This window comes from Amphiura filiformis, chromosome 12 (assembly GCF_039555335.1).
Source record: "Amphiura filiformis chromosome 12, Afil_fr2py, whole genome shotgun sequence".
Classification (NCBI taxonomy): domain Eukaryota; kingdom Metazoa; phylum Echinodermata; class Ophiuroidea; order Amphilepidida; family Amphiuridae; genus Amphiura; species Amphiura filiformis.
In genome coordinates this window covers 43112448-43133940 of record NC_092639.1, presented here as the reverse complement: position 1 = coordinate 43133940, position 21493 = coordinate 43112448, and the positions used below count along the sequence as shown (strand labels likewise).

Here is a 21493-nt window from a genome sequence, read left to right as displayed (position 1 = left end):
GCAAACGGATGCTACCCAGAGACTATTTGCCAAACAACTTACTTCACTGGTGGATGTAATCGAAGACATGGGAAACCCATTTGAGGAGGAGAGTTCAGACATTCTCAGACTACACTCAAGGGACATAATGGATAAGGAATCAATTGAGTGTCTCACATCCATACAATCAAAAGGTAAAGAGCAGTATGCAACCTTTGTGGTGGAGCGTCTTGAGACAAACAGCAAGCCAATAACAGCTACCATCACCAGAAACAAGGTAGTACTGTTCAACAAGCAATCACAACGCTCCAATAAGGCAGATTCAAAGACCACCCTTCTCCAAAGTGACTCTGCTCTCTTCTCAAGGCTGTATATTGCCTGCCAGACAAGAAATGGTGACCTGGACAACTTTTTCAGCCACGAGAACCACCCATCTATATCTTCTTATGGGCAGCTTCGTTTGCCGTTGCAGAAGTCTCACCTTATGCATTGTCTTGAGCAACATGTGGAGACTACATGTAATGCAAGACCAAGAACTGATGTGAGCATCATGGACGGTGGGGTACTCGTCAGCATTCTGAAACCTGTCGGATGCAAGACATTTGGTGACTACACAGCAAAGGTGTTTGTTCCTTACATCAAGAGGGAACAAAATCAGGCTCAAAGAGTAGACATTGTGTGGGACCAGTACTTCGACAACAGTCTAAAAGCACACACCAGAGAAAAGCGTAGTACAGGACCAACTCAACGAAGACGTGTGGAGTTGTCTAGTCCCGTACCAAGGAACTGGAAACAGTTCCTCCGCTTGAATGACAACAAGACAGAGTTGTTCAAACTCCTTAACAGTGAACTTATAACAAGTACAACTGCAGAAAAGTCTCTCGTTGTTACCAATGGCGACACTGCACTCAGTGTCCCTGCTCGAGAAATGACCAACTTAGCTCCTTGCAACCATGAAGAAGCTGATTCCAGAATCATGGTTCACGTTGCAGATGCCATCATGTTGGGCTTTCAAAGGATCCTCGTTCGAACAGTAGATACTGACGTAGTTGTGCTTGCAGTAGCTGCTCTGCCACAGCTAAGAAGAACAGAACTTTGGATTGAATTTGGTACTGGCAAGAACTTCCGCTACATTCCTGCTCATGAGATATGTGCATCACTTGGACCACTGAAATCTGTTGCACTTCCGGTGTTTCATGCGTTCACAGGCTGCGACACTGTATCCCAATTTGCCCAAGTGGGAAAGAAGACTGCATGGAAAGTATGGGCATCACATGATGAATTCACTGCAACCTTCTATGAGCTGCACAATTCACCAGAGCAAATATCTGAAGAGACAGAAGCTTCATTGGAGTATTTCACTATACTTCTCTATGACAGGACAGCAACGTGCACCTCTATCAATGAAGTTCGAAAGCTTCTCTTTACACACAAAGGGCGTCAGATGTCATCTCTTCCTCCCACCAGGGCTGCTTTACAGCAACATATTAGAAGAGCAGTCTTGCAAGGGGGACATGTCTGGGCTAGTACTACGGTGCCATATCGTCAAATACCGTCGCCTGCTGACTGGGGTTGGACTTGTCCAGAACAGTGGATGCCCTTGTGGACACATTTGCCAGAAGCTAGAGTGTCTTGTCCAGAGTTGCTGAAATGTGCATGTAGGAGCAGATGCAGAGACTGTAAATGTGTAAGGGCACTCTTAAAGTGCACTGTATTTTGCACATGCAAGGGCGATTGTGACAACGCCTAATTGTGGTTAAGGTCCGCAAACAGTCTTAAGGTGATATGAACTTGAAAATGACTGAATACTAACTTTGAATGTGCTGCCTTCAAGTATCAGCAGAATCTGTTTTGATCAGATGTGTAAATTTCACACTATTGTTTCAACTAACTGGCCTAAAGTTATTAATATTTTGCTCAATAGTATAGTTACTGGTCAGTTACATAGATATGCTTTATTATATAGACTAATGTAACTTTAAACGCTTGTTGCTAGGTAATGTGTTTGCCTAGCAACTGTTGTTAAGGCTTCTTTGGTTTTTTATGACCTTAGAATAGTCTACTGATAGTTCTGATGTTCCGAAACATTATTATCAACCTTTCTAAATCATTTAAAATGGATTAGAAAGGTCCAATTAACTGGTTACTAAGGAAATTCCTTTCCTTAGCAACGGTTGCTAAGCAACACTTTGCTATTTTTGGCACTACCCCTGGAAATGATCAGTAAAGCCCAAAGAACATCTGTGCCAAGTTTGGTGCTTTTACCACATTCTGAGCAATTGTGGCAATATATTGCACCAATTACATACACTATAATGGAAAACCCCATGTGTTTGAGTGCAGTTTAAAATCCTCACCAAGTGAACATTTACTGTAATGTGTATCGATTCTTGATCATTCAGCCATGCAAATCCCCTTGGTGCAGAGTTCAGCACAGTGAGTTGTAAGATGGTCAGTTCCATTCCTTGTCCCAATCGCCTTGCAGTTAACAAGCATAGGCCTAACTTTGTGACTTTTGGAAAGGGCACTTTTTGTCTTCAATTTAGGCTCATTCAGCCCTGAAGTAATGGAAATCTCTCATTTTCACACAGCACTTAGTAAACAGTCATATAATTATTTCCAAATTAGTTTTGTTCGTACAAAACGAAACCTTACGATGTTATGACGACATGTTCAGAGGGGGACTTATTTCTTTTGAGGTGTTTATTTAAAAAATGTATTAAAATGAGTACAAACAAGCCTAGTAATTGGTTTGGTGGTTCTTAAATCTTAAGATTGGCTCTTGATAGGATATCTCAAAACTTTTGAGTTTTGATGTTGAGTTTTTGATGTTGAAGCATGGCTTGCAAACTTGCAACTTGATTTTGACTTGGTCACTGTTGAAGTATCATCATGTAGACTACACTTGCTATTCAATTACTACATTACTCATTGATTGTAAACAGCATTTTGCAGAAAACCCCATTGAATTTGGACTCCAGTTCAGAGCAGTTAACTTCCAAAACAATAGGAAATAATAAGGAAATACTTCCTTTGTTTGACTATCAATATTTTCAAAATTCAACTGATTTTGCTTGATCAGATCACATAAGTGACAATGAAATACATAAGAAAATAGGCATCAAAAAACTTCTTAATTTTAGAACCAAGTATGCTAAACCTTTGGTGTTTTCAGTAAATGATAGCATATTGTATTATATAATGTAATAATTACAGTAAATCAATTTTCAAAAATGCCTCCTTTGGCCCCCATGGATCAGATTGTGTCATAATCATATATTCATCCCAGTGCACAGTGTATTTTACCCATACAAAAAATAATTCCGTACTGTGCATGCACAGATCACTGACAGTGGCACAATCAACATTTGGAAAATCGTTGACCCAATGACGTCATCGCTGCATTTTTATTGATAAAATTCAGAATCGTTCAAAAACACAAGTTTATATTCAATTTGTTAATGTCAATGTCTATCTGTCATTGACATAGTGTATTATCGTAGCGTTGAATGAGCTGAAGCTTGTGTGGCGGGTCTGTTGCAAATCTTGCGGATCTGTTGTTTTTTGTGACATTATGATTAGATTTAGAAATCAATCTTTCACACGGCCGGTGTGTGGGGGTGTGCGCGCATGGATTCTGTTGATAACAACCTGCATCCAGAAACACTAGTACTGCTGGCTGAGTGCACCAGTCGTAGCAGTTAATGTTTATTCTCAAATACACTTCTAGTGCCCGTTTCTATTCATCGTTATGTATTCTTCTCCCGTGCATTATTTTCGCGAACTACCCTTCACAGCCCAAATTATATAAACCTGCACGCTAAACAATGCATTATCTAAAACCTGCACGCTAAACAATAGATTCTAGATAATACGTGCACGCTCAAATACTAGAAATACTACTTTCACATAACCATAAAGTAGAGTTAGGTGGCGCTTTAGACACAGAGATCACATAACTATATAATTGTCTGTTCGATATATATACCAACAAAAAAGTACGAATATACATTCTGTGGTGTTAAAATGGTATAGTTACAAACGGTGTTCTATAATAGTGTACAATTACGAATAAGGTGCAACTCGCTAGACTTGAGTCCAGTCCTCGTTTACGGAGTTTAGGATTAGGGTTTAGGGTTGGGATAGGGCAGTCTTGTAATAAGACTAGTAGAGTTGCACCCTTGCAAATATCATTGTCATAAATTATGATTAATGACCTCAAACAAATCAAACATCAAATGAGAATAATCGAGCTTCTATTAATAAAAAAAGGCAAAAAACAGGTGGATCATAATTATACAAGATGACACCATTGCAAAATATTCAGCATTTTACAAATGAAATACATGTAGGCCTATATCTAAAATAACATAGCCGGGCCCGGGAAACACACACTAGCGCATAATATCATGATCATGCTTTATAATACCATAGGCCTTCAAACACATGCCTATGAGTATGATAATATTGAACAAATTGTTAAATCCCAATGTCGTGTGTTTTAATATAAGTAGTTCAAATTATAGAGCTATAAAGTCCAGTTGATATTCACCGTAGTACTAGTCTGACATCTAAATCGATCGCTTCCAACTGGTTCAGTGCTCTCTGTGTTCAAACCACAATATTAAATGATCACAACATAAAGTCAAGTCAATTAAACCATGCGTGAATAAGTTACCTAAGTATGACGTATGGCAAATCGATACCATTGATTACATGGATTGATTTTCTTTACCAGTTAAATGCTACGTAGCTGGTCAATGTCCTGACGGTGTTTTTAAAATGTAAGATATTTTCCCTAATATTAAAACTAATATAATGAATGCAGCAATTAATATTGCCTATTGTTTTAATAGTACACTAGTACTGCTGGCTGAGTGCACCAGTCGTAGCAGTTAATGTTTATTCTCAAATATGTTATGGTATTTTGAATAATTTAACAATAATTTGAACCTGAATAAATAAATGAACATGAAAGTTCATGAGTGATTTTTCAACATATTTGACTGTTGGATAAATATGGGTGCTGCAGCTTTGGTGCTAAGGCAATATGGCACATTACTTTGAAGTTGGTAATGGTTAAATTACACTGTGGATAGTTATAAAACTGCTGTGTGATATCGCTGTGACTCCTGCATAGTGATGAACCCGGGAGAACTTTAAACCATCAATTTGATTTTGAATCATGGTTACGTTGTATACTCGCACCCAGTGAGTTGTGGTAAGCACTTCCAAGTTACAAGTACAGGACTGATTTACGGTAAGGGACTATTCCAGTTGAAATCCATACACTCCCTATGGGAGACATATCTTCCACACACAGGGGAAGGGTGTAGATTTCAAATGGGAGTCAACCTTTCAGGTGACTCAATTTGAAATTCACTCTCCCTGCATGGGAGATTAAGATCATGTCTTCAATAAGGGGTGTATGCATTCAACTGGAATAGCACAATCTAGTATTTGTATAGTGTGAAAATAACAAATGTCACTTGGTGTGCAGCATATGTTCGGAATTTAAATTGGATGTTTGAGATCAAATAAAAATTATGCATGTGACCAACATGAATGTGGCGAGTGTTTCTTTTTGCAATGACAAAGTTTATTTTAAAGCCCAAAAAAAGAGTTAGTCTCTTTTGACCCTAGGGTATCAAGTATGTGAAAGTAATCCTAGCATGTAGCACTGCATGCTGGTCATTTTTTACAAAAGTGTTTACTTGTTTTGCCTTAATCACAGATCTGGGTTTATATTGTTGAGTTTGGTATAATGATGAATAGTGATTCGTCTCTTTGCAAATTCGAGGGGTCAGTGACACAAAGATGTAACTCCATCTGAGAAAAATGAGTTTAAAGATAATGATCCACATTGACTTATGTAGTTATAAGTCTGTTTCACTGGTCATTGATTTCAATGGGGGCTAAATGGAGTTACTCCTGTGTGTATATTGGAAAGTGCTTGTATTTCTGAAAATTTTGATATCAAAATTAAATTTTCGCAAAAAATAGACTTACGTCTTTGTGTCACTGATGCCTCAAATTAATGTTACACATGAATTCTCTTGAAATAGGATGGCTCACATGGCTTGGCACTGTATTTACTTGATGCATCCACTAATTCCACATAAGTGATACAGGTGTTGACATATCAACACACACATTCTGCGTGTTTCTACTGGGGAACGGTTGGTGGATAATGCGGTTTAGTTTAGAGTGTTACCGGTTAATTTGCTCAGTGGAAACAGATCGGTTCAGAGTGATGCGGTGTGGACACCCGGCAACCGTGATCCACCTCGAGAGCAGACCATGCGGTGTGACACCCGGTATTTCTGCCAGTGGAACACAACAGTTAACGGTTGCTGGGTGTTTTATGTACATTTCATGTATCACATCGTGACCTTAAAAGCAGCTTGGGGGTCAGAAAAACATTTTCAGTACTTCCGGTACACACCACAACCCTTATTTTTAAATTGTCAAAATAAACAGGAAATCTATTAAAAACTTAATTTAAAACTGTCAGTTCTGGCATTTGAATGAGTGTCTGCATGATGCAAATTAATCTTGATATATTTGAAGGGATCAACGTCGTACACACCACAGAGACACTTGGTAACATAGGCAATGGCAAGATATGTATATCTGTTCTCCAGTGAGGTGAGACTTTGGAGGCGCTCATTATAAGGCAACTCGCCCCTAAGTTTTTTCAGATGACCAGACTGATGCGGAATCCCAGCTGGGGCCCTGTATTCAAGAATGGGGTGGCAAAATGTATTGTAAAGCCTAACAAGGATATCATCATCATTACAGCGAACAAGACGTCTGATGAAACCAAGGAGCCTTGAAGCCCTGGAAGTAATATGCTTAAAGTGCTCAGTGTAAACACACAGAATGTCTATGGGGTAAAACCTGGGTGAATTGAGTAAATAAATAAATACAATGTTGCCTTCTGCAACATGTTTTATCATGCTGATAAAATAAAATTCCCCCATTAAGGGATCTGGAATGAGCGTTTGAACGTTTGGACAGTATTTTTGTGGGACATGAGAGCACATCAGACATATCGAATTGCATTCTGAATACGAAGAATGTCTTTCTGATATCAAATAATTTTCATTTTTGAAATTCACGGTATAATACAAATTTTATGACAAATTATTAAAATTTGGTATTTTTCACATTTTTGATATATAACAGTCCTTGAAGTAAATTTTATAAATCTGATGATTTATACTTAAAGTGTATGTAGGTGGGATGAAAAGCCGACGATCAATTGAAAATTTTGACCTTCCATATTGAAGATACGGATTTTTTCCCAAAAAGCCCTAATTTTTTTTTTTTTTTTTTTTAACAAATCCATATCTTCAATACGTAAGGTCAAAATTTCCAATTGATCGTCTGCTTTTCATCCCACCTACATACACTTTAAGTATAAATCATCAGATTTATAAAGTTTACTTCGAGTACTGTTAAATATCAAAAATATCAATTTTTAATCATTTGCCATTAAATGTGTATTACATTGCGAATTTCAAAAAATCAAAATTATTTGATATCATCAGGACATTCTTCGTATTCAGAATGCAATTCGATATGTCTGATGTGCTCTAATGTCCCACAATAAATACTGTCCAAACGTTCATACCCCATCCCTTAAATAATTGATATGCTGCCCTATCTCTGCCATCTGATCCATATCCTCAAATTCAAGAGAATTCGTGCGTAGCATGATTTTAACAAAATCTAATTGCTCTTTGGCATTCTGCCCAAATCATTATGGTACAGGGCATTATCCCTTGCATTATAAAGAAACATGTGCTTCGTTCAGAGAATCGGATGTTACTTTTTGGATATGGAAAATAATCCATTATTCAGAGTTCATTACGTCTTTCTGGTTGACAGAAGACCATTTGCGATATATTCATTTAGATTTTGCTTCACTGAAAGAAGTAAAACACAACAATTTGAGTAACTATATGATGGTAATGCATTTACTTTTATTGCCACAAGACAATGTAAAAACAACCAGTGTTTTTACAATACAGCTTTAATACAAAGCATACAGGTAAGAGGTTTGTCACATAATAATCTGATATCGTTTTGAGTTCGTAAGACTCCCGGCCAAATCCAGATTTGTCGTTTTGTTAAATTCTTGTTACACATGAATTATTTTGAATTGGAGAACAAGGGACTAGCACATTAGCTCCAGAGGGCAGCATTTTCTATAAAAATACATTTTTTAACAGTGATCAGCTGCAGCCGTGATGCCACGCACCATTAGCAAACCCTGTATGCTATCCTGTTTTTAGGCCTTACTTATCAAGCTGAACACTTAAACAAATTGATATGCTACCCTCTATTAAGCTTAAGTGTTGATCGCCTGTTCTCCAATGCAAAATAATTCGTGATTAACAAAAAGACAAATCCGGATTCGGCAATCTGCCAAACTTATAACGGTATGATCTATGAGTTCACATGCACGTAGCCAACATTTCTGTGGAGGGCTGTGGAATTTCCAAAGAGTGGACTTTTTTCTTAAAGGAAGTGTCCGGCAATCACAAGATTATGTCTTATATGTTAGAAAAATAATTATCAAGCACGAATCACATGGTTTTATTTAAAACAAACTCATATTAACCATAAAAACGAATAAAAACAGCCATCTCTCAACACGCGATATTCAAAATTCCCGCGCCGAAATTGTCTAGAGCAATGACGTCCTAATAATTCAATGAAGCCTGATGACATTTGAGCACATATAACCGTGACGTCACTGCTCTAGAAAATTTCGCGCGGAATTTTGAATATTGCGTGTTGAGAGATGACTGTTTTTATTCGCTTTTATGGTTAATATGAGTTTGTTTTAAATAAAACCATGTGATTCGTGTTGATAATTATTTTTCTAACATATAAGACACAATGTTGTGATTGCCGGACACTTCCTTTAAATAAATTTGCTATATGCAATCACCCAAATTGACTTTTTCAGGCTAATATGAACGGTTTTCTTTATAATTTGTAACTTTTTGGGTAAATTTTTTCACAAAAAGTGGACCTTTTTGTCAACTGGGGTGCATTTCCCCTGGTCCTGAGCGGCTATGTGCCTGCGTGTGCATAAAGAAATCAATAAATGTGACTCAACAACAGTGTCAGGAAGAGTACAATGTTCAGAATTTATATCATGATAATTTTAGCTTTAATTTGACGTTATAAATCCCAGTTGGATTTCAATTGGAATACCCCAATTCCAATTGAAAATATTTTAGTTCAATTTTTGTTTCAGTTCATTTGGCTCATAATAGGCGAAAATCATCAAGCTTTTGTTACTGCAAGTGTCAATAAAGTCTCAACTAATGCTTGCATAAATTCACATAAGCATGTGGCAGTCATGCATTACGCAACACACCAACTAGCGTAACTGTTGCGCCCAACTGTGTACACGCCATTCTTTATCAATACATAGATGTTACAAGTGTTCTGGTTTTTTTGCCTATTATTATAAGCCGATTCTATTTTGAAACTACCACAGCTTAGTACCAGCAAACACAGAAGGTTTACGTAAAAGGGTAGAAAAGGTGGTCAGAAAAAAATGTTAAGTTACATAACAACATTTTACTGTTATTTCAGTGTTAACAACATATTTTGGGCCTTCACCGGATGGACCACCACAGGGGCTGTCTCCTTACAACCTTAATGTGACTGGTCATGATTGCATAAGCGACATCTGATCCAATCAGACCAAAGTCTGCAATAATGAAATTGGAATATATAGACAAAAACAAAAAAACAACGAAAATTGACATGTAAAAGTTCATAATTTGCAACCAAGTATGCCATGGATTTTTGGGATTTCAACATCAGGGAGTGTAATAACTCAATTTTCAAAATGTCCAACTTTGGTCTGAGTGGATAAGATCATGTCACAAATAGGATTCAGCATCCTTGACTAAATTCAGATGGCTGACGTGGTGTATTAAACTGTTCTGTGCACAAGCTCTAGAGCAGTAAGTAATCTTTGGGTGGCTGATGTAATCATCAGACCTTCATCCCTGAACCACCACAGACACTCCATGGACCCTTACAACGTCAATACCAGGATTCAGCATCCCTGACTTAATTCAGATAGCTGATGTGGTGAATCGTTAACTTTGCACAGGCTCTACGGCATTGTGTAATCTTTGGATGGCGGATGTAATCATCTGATGCATTGGTTTATCTGTGCATACCACTTCCTACAGACAGAAACAAACAAAAAATAGTATCAGACTAACGTAAGCCACAAGCAATTTGTTTTTGAAGCAATTTAACTGCATTTTGTCCATGGGCAGGGAAAACCTCCTATGTGTCTTTGGCCCCTGAACATGTTTAAGCAAAACCTCCTATGTATGAACTTATTTGCAGTTTGGTTTTAAACATGTTGAAGGGCCAAAGACACATAGGAGGTTTTTTTTTAGAAATCTAGAAAAAAATGAGAAATCATTCTCCAGATTTCTATGTGTTCTAAATGATGGCGTGAAAGGTTTAACCTTTTTGCTTGCATATTTTTGGTTATCTTTGGATGAATGTGTTTCCCAGGCATGAGATTTTTCAGCTGAATTCAGCTTTTTGACTGTTCAAATTTACACATTTTTATTTATTTTCAGCCCAATTTTGGGTCTTTTTTGCTAATTTCACACTGTTTTCAGCTTTTTTTGTTCTACTTCAGCTTTTTTCAAGCAAAGCCTCTCTCATGCCTGGTTTCCCCTTATTCTGCCCTACAGACCATGTCTTCCACAGGGTGTGCATGGATCTCAACTGGAATAGCCCATTCCAAATACTTACCAATGTGTCAGAGTCAATAGTTGCTTCTTTGCCCTCAATTTTGACAGATAGCTCCTCCAGACTTCCACGGAACACAGCTTTGGCACCAAACATGTCTTGAAGCAGTCTCATTAATCTATCACTGAAGATTTGTGGGTCATTTTTGGGTGGCAGATGTTTTACTATAAAATACAAAAAAAGTTACATACAATTAAGCAAGTACTTCAAAGATTAACAACCCTATTATTAAACTGTAATTTCAACAACTCTTCCTATACCTTTGTACAGGAGCCAACCATTGTTAATCTGTGATGAATCCACAGTTCAGTAGCGTATACGCGAACGCAAGGTTATGCGTACACGTTACGAACAAGCGCGTAAAATTAGTCATGCCTGGAACATATGCGTAAACATGAACTCTCTTATGTTGGCGGTAGCAGCTAAATATTACGGCTTTATTCTTTAGTTTTATTGCTGATATCAACAGAGAAATACCGCAATCTTTTTGTAAGGTTGAGTGGCAATGACAAACAGACATTCCGAATGAAAGACACATGTGAATTAGACATCTTTAGCTTGTTTCGTTGTTGAAAGGGATTCAATCATGTTTCACCGTTGTTCATCACCGATTAACAACTCACGTCCAGCGCGTCTGCGTGATTTACTTCGCTCAGACAGCTAAAGCTGCCCTCGCAAAGTAAACCACTCAGACGACGCGGAAGCATCATTGTTAATCGGTGATGAACAACAGTGAAACATGATTGAATCCCTAAATATAAAGTTTCTTTGGCTTATTGGCAAAAGAATGAGACTTGTAACATTGTGCATATAGAGTGGAGTACACACAGTTGGATGCAGCACATACGCTAGTTGCACAATGTGCTACCAGCGCAGGCTTATATGAATTTACGGGAGGGCAAGTTGAAACTTTATCGGTGCATCCATCACGCAGTAACAAAAACCAAACAATTTCCTAAATGTGTACATCCATATCAAAACGATGGATGCACTTGTCGGCTGCTACACATGTCTCTTTTTACATAATAGCTAGGAATAAATACTAGACTCATCTCAAGTGGAGATACTTTAAATCATCCCTAAGTCACATGGTTTAGGAATACAGAGAACAGTCTTTAACCGTGTGACTTGGGGATGATTTGAAGTGACTTCCACTTGAGATGAGTCTAGTATTCATTCCTAGCTATTATGTGAAATGAGACACAGCCGACAAGTGCATCATTTTGATATGGATGTACACAAATTACAAGCCAAACTAGAGAGAGGGATGCCTTCAAAACCCAGCTGCCGGTGCCCTAGCAGAACCAGTTTAACTATAATATATTTAGTTAAATTATGGTTTACTAGGCGGTTACCCGTATTTGGCGGTTCTCGGCTGTCGCGATTACCTGGCTGATGGTGACTGTACCCACCAAGTTTTATGCACATAGGACAGTTTTTACTAATTTGACCTCAATGACCCCTTGTGACCTCGAAATGACCTTCCAAAATTTGGCTCTTAATGTTGACTGTACCCACCACGTTTCATGCTCATTCAACAGTTTTTAGTAATTTGACCTTGGATGACCCCAAAATGACCGTCCAAAATTTGACTCTAAATGTTGACTGTACCCACCAAGTTTCATGCCCATACGACAGTTTTTACTAATTTGACCTCAGATGACCCCTGGGTGACCTTGACCCACTAACCAATACAAACTTGTTCCGTCTTAAGTCAAGATGCACCTACCCACCAAGTTGCATGCCCATATGACAGTTTTTACTAATTTGACCCCTAGATGACCTCTGGTGACCTTGACCCACTAACCAATACAAACTTGTTCTGTCCGGGTCAAGACGCACCCACCGTCAAGTTTGAGGAACGTGCGACCCCAGTCTCAGAGAAAAACAGTTTTTACTAATTTGACCCCTGGATGACCTTTGGTGACCTTGACCCACTAACCATTATAAACTCGTTCTTCCTCATACCAAGCTGCACCCACCCACCAAGTTTGAGGAACGCGCGACCCCCAGTCGCCGAGAAAAGAGGCGGACAGACAAACAGACACACAAACACACAAACAGACAGATTCTGGTGTCGCCGAGAAAAGAGGCGGACAGACAAACAGACACACAAACACACAAACAGACAGATTCTGGTGAATTATAGTAAGATGCTTTGATCAGGGTTAAGCAGGGTTATGGTTATGGTTAGGCTTTGAGTGAGAGTGAGCTGCTAACTCTCATGAGCGATATCTCCCAAGAGTTTGATGACAGTGCAAACTAATAACATCCTTGGAAGATAGATATGAAGTACATTTTGTTTAAAAGTAAATGATGTTCATTTAAATTCACTCCCAATTATAAACTTCCTGAAAAGATTGTTAAAAATGTAAGGCTCAGATGGTTATGGTCAAAAATTATGCCTACAGGATCGTACAAACCTCGCATTTCTGTCAATTTTGTCCAGTATTTTAAGCTGGGAGATACATTGCCCCCCCCCCCCCCCAAGGTCTTGTGGCCCTTGCATGGGTATAGACAAGTTGTTTTATATTTGAGGGTCAAATTTTGGTGTCTGCTTGGACGGGTGGTTTCTGATTTCTGGCTAAGACTCTGCCCCCCCTCCCATTAGGATATTTGAATTTAGGGTTAGGTACATGTAGGGCTGGGATTAAGGAAGATATGAATTTAGGGTTTGGGTTTGGTTATAGGGGCATTATATACATATATAGACGTAATGGATAGGCAGGGTATATTTCAGTTAAGTTCATATCCCATATGAATAAATGGCATGCTTATAAAGCGCATTCAGTCAAACGACCCCAATGTGCTTAACAGAAACTACGATTTAAACTACACATAACATATGCAAAGAAACAAAAAATACATAGTCAAACTTACATTTTTGTGCCTGTGGATCTGTAGCTACCCTGACTATGACAGCACTCACTGCATCAGCATACATATCATTGACTGCATTGGCTAACCACTGAAATCAAACAATAAACAACACTATGTTACAAGTGCAAGTTGGATAGTTTTATCTCAATAATAAAATTTGCTTTTAAAGGTCAGGAGTTTTTCACAGTGCCATTGTATTTTTTTCTGGCAATGACTTATTGTTTCCCATTTCACTTAAATTAGTGGCCATCAACTAACATAAGTGTAGAAAATCTGGCTGATGATGTGGCTATTACTGCTATTATGAACTTATCTCATTCGGAATCAAGGTTTTGTAGCAACCAAGGGGGTAAAAACACGACCTTAATATCTCTGTTGAATATTCATCTAACATCTTGTACATATACTAAATTATAACACTCAACAAGCAAAATATGCATTCACATTCACATTCAGACAATACCTAAAGAGTTATGCACACAGAAATCAATCTCTTGCCGAGTGACATGCACACACAAACAAACATACCTCTAACACGACCATATTTTTGGTCGGCTCATGAATAATAGTCACTTTCCCAAATATGCGCAATCCTGGCTTGTCGTTGATCTCCACATACTCCACGTCCCCGGAGAGCTGGGTCAGGTAATGCATGAGTAACGACAATGGAGCCTGGTAAGCGATACTCAACCGTTGTGTTACCGTGCCGACGGTGAGATCTGTGTATTCTGGCAAGTCTGATGGCGCCATAATGTGGTAGTTGAAGTTTCGTTTGACGAGAATACCTGACACTTTCGTACTTTGATCTGGTTTCTTGGTTGCTAGGCTACCCATGACCTGCAGAAAAGGAAACATCAATGAGGTTGAACCAAAGATTATCAACTCTGCCATGTCTGCGTGTCGCTCATGGAGGGTAAATAGTGTACCTTCGGATAATTTTGCTATACACCCATCAAAAGGATGATTTAAAGTGTGTATTTTAAAAATTGTTTGCACTCTGCATGTAATGTGTTTAGAGAATACACGATAGGAGTTTTTGGTTTTACTATCCTCTACCATAGGATAGACGATAGGCAGGTCTAATATTTTGAGTATTGGATGCCGACTCAGCAGGTATCCACTACGATGATGACGTGGGATCGTTTACGGCCTGATAGACGGCACCCGAAATCATGCGATTGTCCAATCAGATTATGTGTCTTCAAACTAGACCACTCCCACTGACTAAGATTGTGCCATAAATGCATGCTTAGTGCAGATTGGATAAATCTTGGCAACCCTCGAGCTTGAATGCAAATTATCGTTCAATGAAATGCCAAAAAAGTCACAGGTACACTATTTACCATCCCTGAATGAAAAAATATGTAAAAATTTTGCTTTTAAATTCTTTTCCGAATAATACTACAGTGGCAACCCATTAACACGAACCCTCTTAACATGAAGTTCCTGATAACAAGAAGTATGTTTTATATTCCCAAGCATACATTTCACATGTTATTAGAACTGGATAACACGAACTCCTGATAACAAGAAGTAAAATTTGAATTCCGCACAACTTTGTGTTAATGAGTTTCCACTGTATATTGTGAACGTTTGCCGACTTAGCGGTAGTTAGAATCAACAATGTTTGATGTTTTTCTCCTGGCCTGAACTTTTAAATGTTAAATTGTTTTTCGTATAGTACTGTATTGTGAACGTTTCACGAATTAATTAGAATCAACAATGTTTGATGTTTTTTCCTGCCCTGAACTTTACCTTTGCAACAGGGGTGAGCCTATTTAAAGGCGGGATTTCCGAACTGAACTATGGTGTATTTACCATAGCGTTACACACAGCGTAATTTTGAGTTGGTACTCTTTGAATATAATCTCTTTAAAATGTATGCATTGTCTGTACTAATAGAATACATACCTTTGCCATTTTCTCTCCTCTGAAGTACAACTCAACAGCTTGTGTGGTCTTGGGGTTGTGTACTTGGATGTGATACTCTGGATCATCTTCGTACTCTCTCAAGATGGCCGTCTTTAACCTCATCATCTCATTGCCCTCACCATGAACTAAAATCTGAAGTATAGAAGTTGCATATTTACTTTTGTATTTATTCCTTTTCCAGGTTCAAATATAATTTTCTTGACAGAGAAAAGAATAAAATAAGTTGCATATTTACATTTTTATTTTTTTCTAGGTTTAAACATCCTTTTCTTGACACAGAAAAGAACAAAATAATCAAACTCTCAAGATATTGAAAAGACCCTTATTTTTCAGCGAAAAAAAAAGAACACCCAGAAGGTATGCCACCCACAAGCTGCCTTATTCTGTGAGTATGCAACATTCTCAAAATAATAGGTGTATCCTTCGTGTAAGAGAATACCAAACAAATCCCAACTCTAATCCTAACCCTAATCCTACCCTAACACTAACTGTAACCCTAAATCCTAACCCTAACTCTAATCCTATTTGTATTTCATGCTCTCTTACACTAAGGATAAACCAAATAATCGGAGGGCGTATGATAGGTGTGGTATGGGAAAAGGCCTGAATCAAATCAACCCTTTTTTTTACACAGGCACTGCCTAATTATGGAACATACTAAGGCATGAGACTGCACTTTCCTAAAAAAATGAAAAAAATGAAAATGCACATGAAATTGGGCAAAAAGTACCAAAAGCAGGCTGAAATTAAATAAAATTGCAGAAATTTTGACCAAAAAAAAAATTAATTCAGTTTTTAAACTGAAAATTCTCATGCCTACATACTAACTGCATGGCTGGTTTCAGCTGCCTAGCAATGAACTTCACTGAATTTATCACCATGACTGGACAGGAGCTTATAATACATGTATGAGTAAAGTTGAGGAATACCAACAAACTGGATGGGTAGTTCTATCATCAACTTTTTGGTCTATTTGTACAGAAAAAAAATCTGTGCAAATTCCTACCACTTACAATGTGTGGTGGCTTTAGCTGCCTGATGAAATCACTACTCTGCTGGTAGTCAGTATGTGCTGAGAATGAGATGTAATCTACAGACATGTTAAGAGGCAGCTTCTGACCACTCATTGTTGTAACCTCCTCTGGCGATGACATGATTGTCTGCAAGATAAAGTGAGAAAGATGAGTATAAGATGAAACAAAATGTTCACAGGAAATTTCTGACTCACTCACTTGAACAATGAACCTCTTTTCTGACAGTGACATTGACAGTTTTTTTCTCCTTCTGTTTTCGCAAGACTTATTTGAATGAGAGCCACCTACACATGACATTAGGATATGAGGATGCTCTGTATCATAGCACCCTGCATCATCTGCCTCTCACCCCCGTATATTCAATACCCACTTGCACAGTTTCCCCTCCATACAGTAACCTATATGACTCCACAAACTTCTTTACTGCATGTACACCAGCTTTCAATCACATCTCTAGATATATGTCACTCTGCATCATACCAGGGATGGCCATGACCAGGGTCTTAGCTAGAAATTCGGGTTTGCCTGTCATCTGAATAAATTTGCCTGTCCCAATTTGACCTTTTAATCATTTACCAGACTTCTACAGCCCATTGGGGGTTCAAAGAGTTCAAATATGAGCTGCTATAGCCTTGTTAAACAAACCTGGTCTACTAAAAAGGTTAATAGATAGACTTTCTAAACGACTACAATTATAATGTAGCATCTGTCAAAGGCATTAATTTTGCCTGTCCCAGGAACAAACTCCCCGTCTAAAATGACGACCAGACGGGTGACTAGCTAAGACACTGGTCATGACCACGTGGGGCCACTGCATCCTACCCTCACCCCTCCCTAAATTCAATACCCACATTTCAAAGGTTCCCTCCACACAGTAAAAACAATGACTCCATTTCTTCTGTCTGTACACCAGCTTTCAACCAGATCTCTAGACCGAACACTCTGCATCACACCAGGGCTGGCCATAACCACCATAACTGGCCTATGACATCTCCCCTCACCCCTTCCCCTAAATTCAATACCCACCTTAGCAAGTGTCCCCTCTACACAGTAACCAGCAATAATGACTCCATTTCTTCTGTCTGTACACCAGCTTTCAAACAGATCTCTAGAGAGACCACTCTGCATCATACCAGGGCTTGCCATAACCACTGAGGGCCCTACATCGTCAAAGTGATCCATACCTCGTAAGTTGGAGATGTGCTTGAATACAAATGGATTGTTGATTGCAATCTGAAAGAAGGGAAAAATTCAGTTATAAAGCAATACATAAATGGTTTGTTTGTTTGTTTGTTTAAATGAGTCACTCCGTCTGGAGACACACTTGGGTCCTGATGGGACCAGGCTCAAACAAAATGCTCAAGTTAAAAAGCTAAAAGTTAAAAAGCCTAATTCCGAACCACACTCCTACAATTCTGACCATTCCGCACACAATTCAAACGTTCCCACTAATTATTTGCTGATTCCTAACATACTCCCCACCAATTTCGTAACAAAACAAAGTAAGCGCAATATTGGCACCAGCCAGTAAAAACAAATTTCCTGTGTGTTGTCGACTGCATGATTGAAAGTGCCAAAATCGGCAAAACCGAATTCCTTCTGAGCAGATTATATGGGCAAATATGCCCAGGGGAATTATGCATTCAGCACAGGTAGGAAGCCAGGGTTATAAACCATCTGTTCGACTACCGGATTACATGTTGCTTTAATGATCGATCCTACACTTCAGGAATGTTGGCTGCAGTTGCAGGCGCTGTTGATATTAGTCGTCTAGGAATTTGTCTTTTTTTATTTTATATAAGAATAATTGTTATGAGGCGGTGAGTACTGTAACTGTACTATATAAAATAGGATGGACTTCAGATCACCTCGGAGCAATTATAGTTGTCACTATTTGTATACTATCGCCCGCATGAGCACTCAATATTTGCATATTGTAACTCTGTACTAAATATTTCTGATGTACTATTTAAGTTTAATCCTTCTGTTTCTTTTGTTTTCATTTAATATTCTTTATACAAGTTTAAAAGGTTAGTTATTTACTTCGATTATATTTGAAAACTTCAGCTTTAAAGAGGCAAATTTTTGACAATTTCAGATTAAAATTATCAATAATTTGTTGTTGTTGCAGGTAAATCAGATACCAAATGGAGGCAAGTGTTGCTTCAATATGCTGCAAGAACATATCATTTCAAAACTGGGCAAAAACCAGGTTCAAAGAGGTGGAAGTTAGAACTTAAGAAAATAGATGAGTGTCCCCTGCAAAGGAGTACCGTAACAGTCGATTTGTTTGGATACAAGATCAACTGTAAATGCAGCTATCACAAGACCAAAACAATTAAAGATGCAACTAATCCCCGATCTGGATCAGATACCGAATGGAGGCAAATGTTGCTCCAATATGCTGCAGGAACATATCATTTCAAAACTGGGCAAAAACCAGGTTCAAAGAGGTGGAAGTTAGAACTTAAGAAGACAGATGAGTGTTCCCTGCAAAGGAGTACCGTAACAGTCGATTTGTTTGGATACAAGATCAACTGCAAATGCAGCTATCACAAGACCAAAACAAGTAAAGATGCAACTAATCCCCAATCTGGATCAGATACCGAATGGAGGCAAATGTTGCTCCAATATGCTGCAGGAACATATCATTTCAAACCAGGTTCAAAGAGGTGGAAGTTAGAACTTAAGAAGACAGATGAGTGTCCCCTGCAAAGGAGTACCGTAACAGTTGATTTGTTTGGATACAAGATCAACTGCAAATGCAGCTATCACAAGACCAAAACAAGTTAAGATGCACTAATCCCCGACCTGGAGCAGCAGTGTCATCATTAGGAGGAATAGGAGCACATATATTGCACTTGGTCAGAAACATCAAATGTGAAGTGAGGCTAGGTGTCTGGCACTTCATCCAGGACTAATAACCACAGAACACCATCCACTCTATGGTACATTCTATTCAAAGCTTTCCAATTGTATCTTTTGAGTGGGATCAGGATGACATGCAGTCTCAGAAAAGGAAATTAGTGGCCAGGAACCCTAAAAAAAGCAAATATCTGCCAGCCTGAAAATGACTGATATGATAAGACATGAAAGGAGAACCCATGGAGTTGAGGTAACCTATTGCATTATAGGGAGCCTCCTGCATGCAATGTGGGATCCACATTTGGTGCCAACAGCATGCAGCATATTAGGGAGATCCAGCACTGAGAAACACCTGCCTTGTATCCAGGATATACCATGTGTGGAACTCTAGGGACGAGGTCCTAGACGTATACTGGTGTGGACGGGGCATGGTGTAAGCTATAGCTAGCCACTCATTTATTAAATTAAATTAAAAAACAATATAAATTGGAAGTTTTAACTGAAATATTGATAATCATTTATTACAAGAAGTCATTAGAGGGAAAAATTGATTGATGAGGGAAACTTGTAATATAATCATGAGCAATTAATGCTTCCCCATGGTGTTATTATTTCTCAATAGTTTAATGAATATTTCACAAGTTGCTTACTTTCAGGGAAGTAAGCCAATCATGTGACATTGAGGGAAGGATTTGAAGCCTTACAGGTATGCTTAAGACAGGCAAATCAGATACCAAATGGAGGCAAGTGTTGCTCCAATATGCTGCAGGAACATACCGTTTCAAAACTGGGCAAAAACCAGGTTGAAAGAAGTGGAAGCTAGAACTTAAGAAGATAGATGAGTGTCCCCTGCAAAGGAGTACCATAACAGTTGATTTGTTTGGATACAAGATCAACTGCAAATGCAGCTATCACAAGACCAAAACAAGTAAAGATGCACTAATCCCCGATCTACAGCAGTATTGTCATCATTAGGAGAACCTATAGCACTTGGTGTATGTCAAATTTAACATTAAAGTTGATGGTCCGATAGGGTATTTTATGTTGACGTTGCTAATGCTTACATCGCAAGTTTGAAATATTATTTGTAGTTTCTTAATAAGTATTTAGAGCACAGGCTAGCAAAATTTGAACAATATTGAATGATCAGAAAATTTAAAATTTAAATCTAAAATTAGAAGTGTTTTGAGAAACATATGGCTGTTTGTAACAAAAGAAACAACAATCAAGTTCTATATTGTGTGGTGTAATTATGGTGTCAAAAGTTAAAATTCCAACTCTTCTCTCTAATGATTGCAACTTCACTCTTCACACTGCAGATCCATTGCTCCCAAACCAGTTTCGCACTGTGATGCACCAAGGAGACTGGGAATGGGTGGCCCAGGTTTTGTACGACAGCGAGGGAAAGTTTAGAAACACATTTGGACAGAATTGGTTCTTCCAGTCCCTCACCCCACCTACATATGCTTTTTCACCTCCTAAACCATGCACAAGCTACTTCAGGCAGCGGATTTTTGTATGGGCTCCTCTGCGTATGTGGGGATTTCCCCTCAAGTGTCCGACTATGGAGAGCAACTAAAGTGCTCCAACATTCCACATTGCCTGTGGAATTCAGAACTGATTAAACAGCTGGATCCAGCTCACCGCATCCAATTCCCAGCAATATTTACCTCTAAACTGGCCTTGGACAGAAAGTGTGTAACTCTGATGAAACCTTGGACTCTTGGAAATAGTTCCACATGCATGTGGATTGCCTTGGAAGAGCTGCACAATGAGACATGGGGTAGGAATGTGATCTGTCAGTCTGTGAGCTGCACAAAAGGCAGCAAGTACTTACAGGGTCACAATCCGCAGGCGAGTATCAGCCATCACTGCCTTACCATCAAGTATGTATACAAGTTTGAAATATTATTTGTAGTTCCTTAATAAGTATTTAGAGCACAGGCTAGCAAAATTTGAACAATATTGAATGATCAGAAAATTTAAATCTAAAA

General features: G+C 38.5%; 1 protein-coding gene across 1 annotated transcript in view; it reads right to left on the bottom strand.

The window, feature by feature from the left end:
• Positions 1-7933: 7933 nt before the first annotated feature.
• LOC140166248 (cleavage and polyadenylation specificity factor subunit 3-like) overlaps positions 7934-21493 on the bottom strand; it is a 34151-nt gene continuing 20591 nt past the window's right edge. The window contains 7 exon segments of the mRNA XM_072189654.1: positions 7934-10202; positions 10792-10952; positions 13669-13756; positions 14197-14505; positions 15580-15732; positions 16614-16760; positions 17661-17867. Of these exon segments, the coding sequence (XP_072045755.1) occupies positions 10113-10202; positions 10792-10952; positions 13669-13756; positions 14197-14505; positions 15580-15732; positions 16614-16760; positions 17661-17867 (1155 nt within the window). The 3' untranslated portion in view covers positions 7934-10112.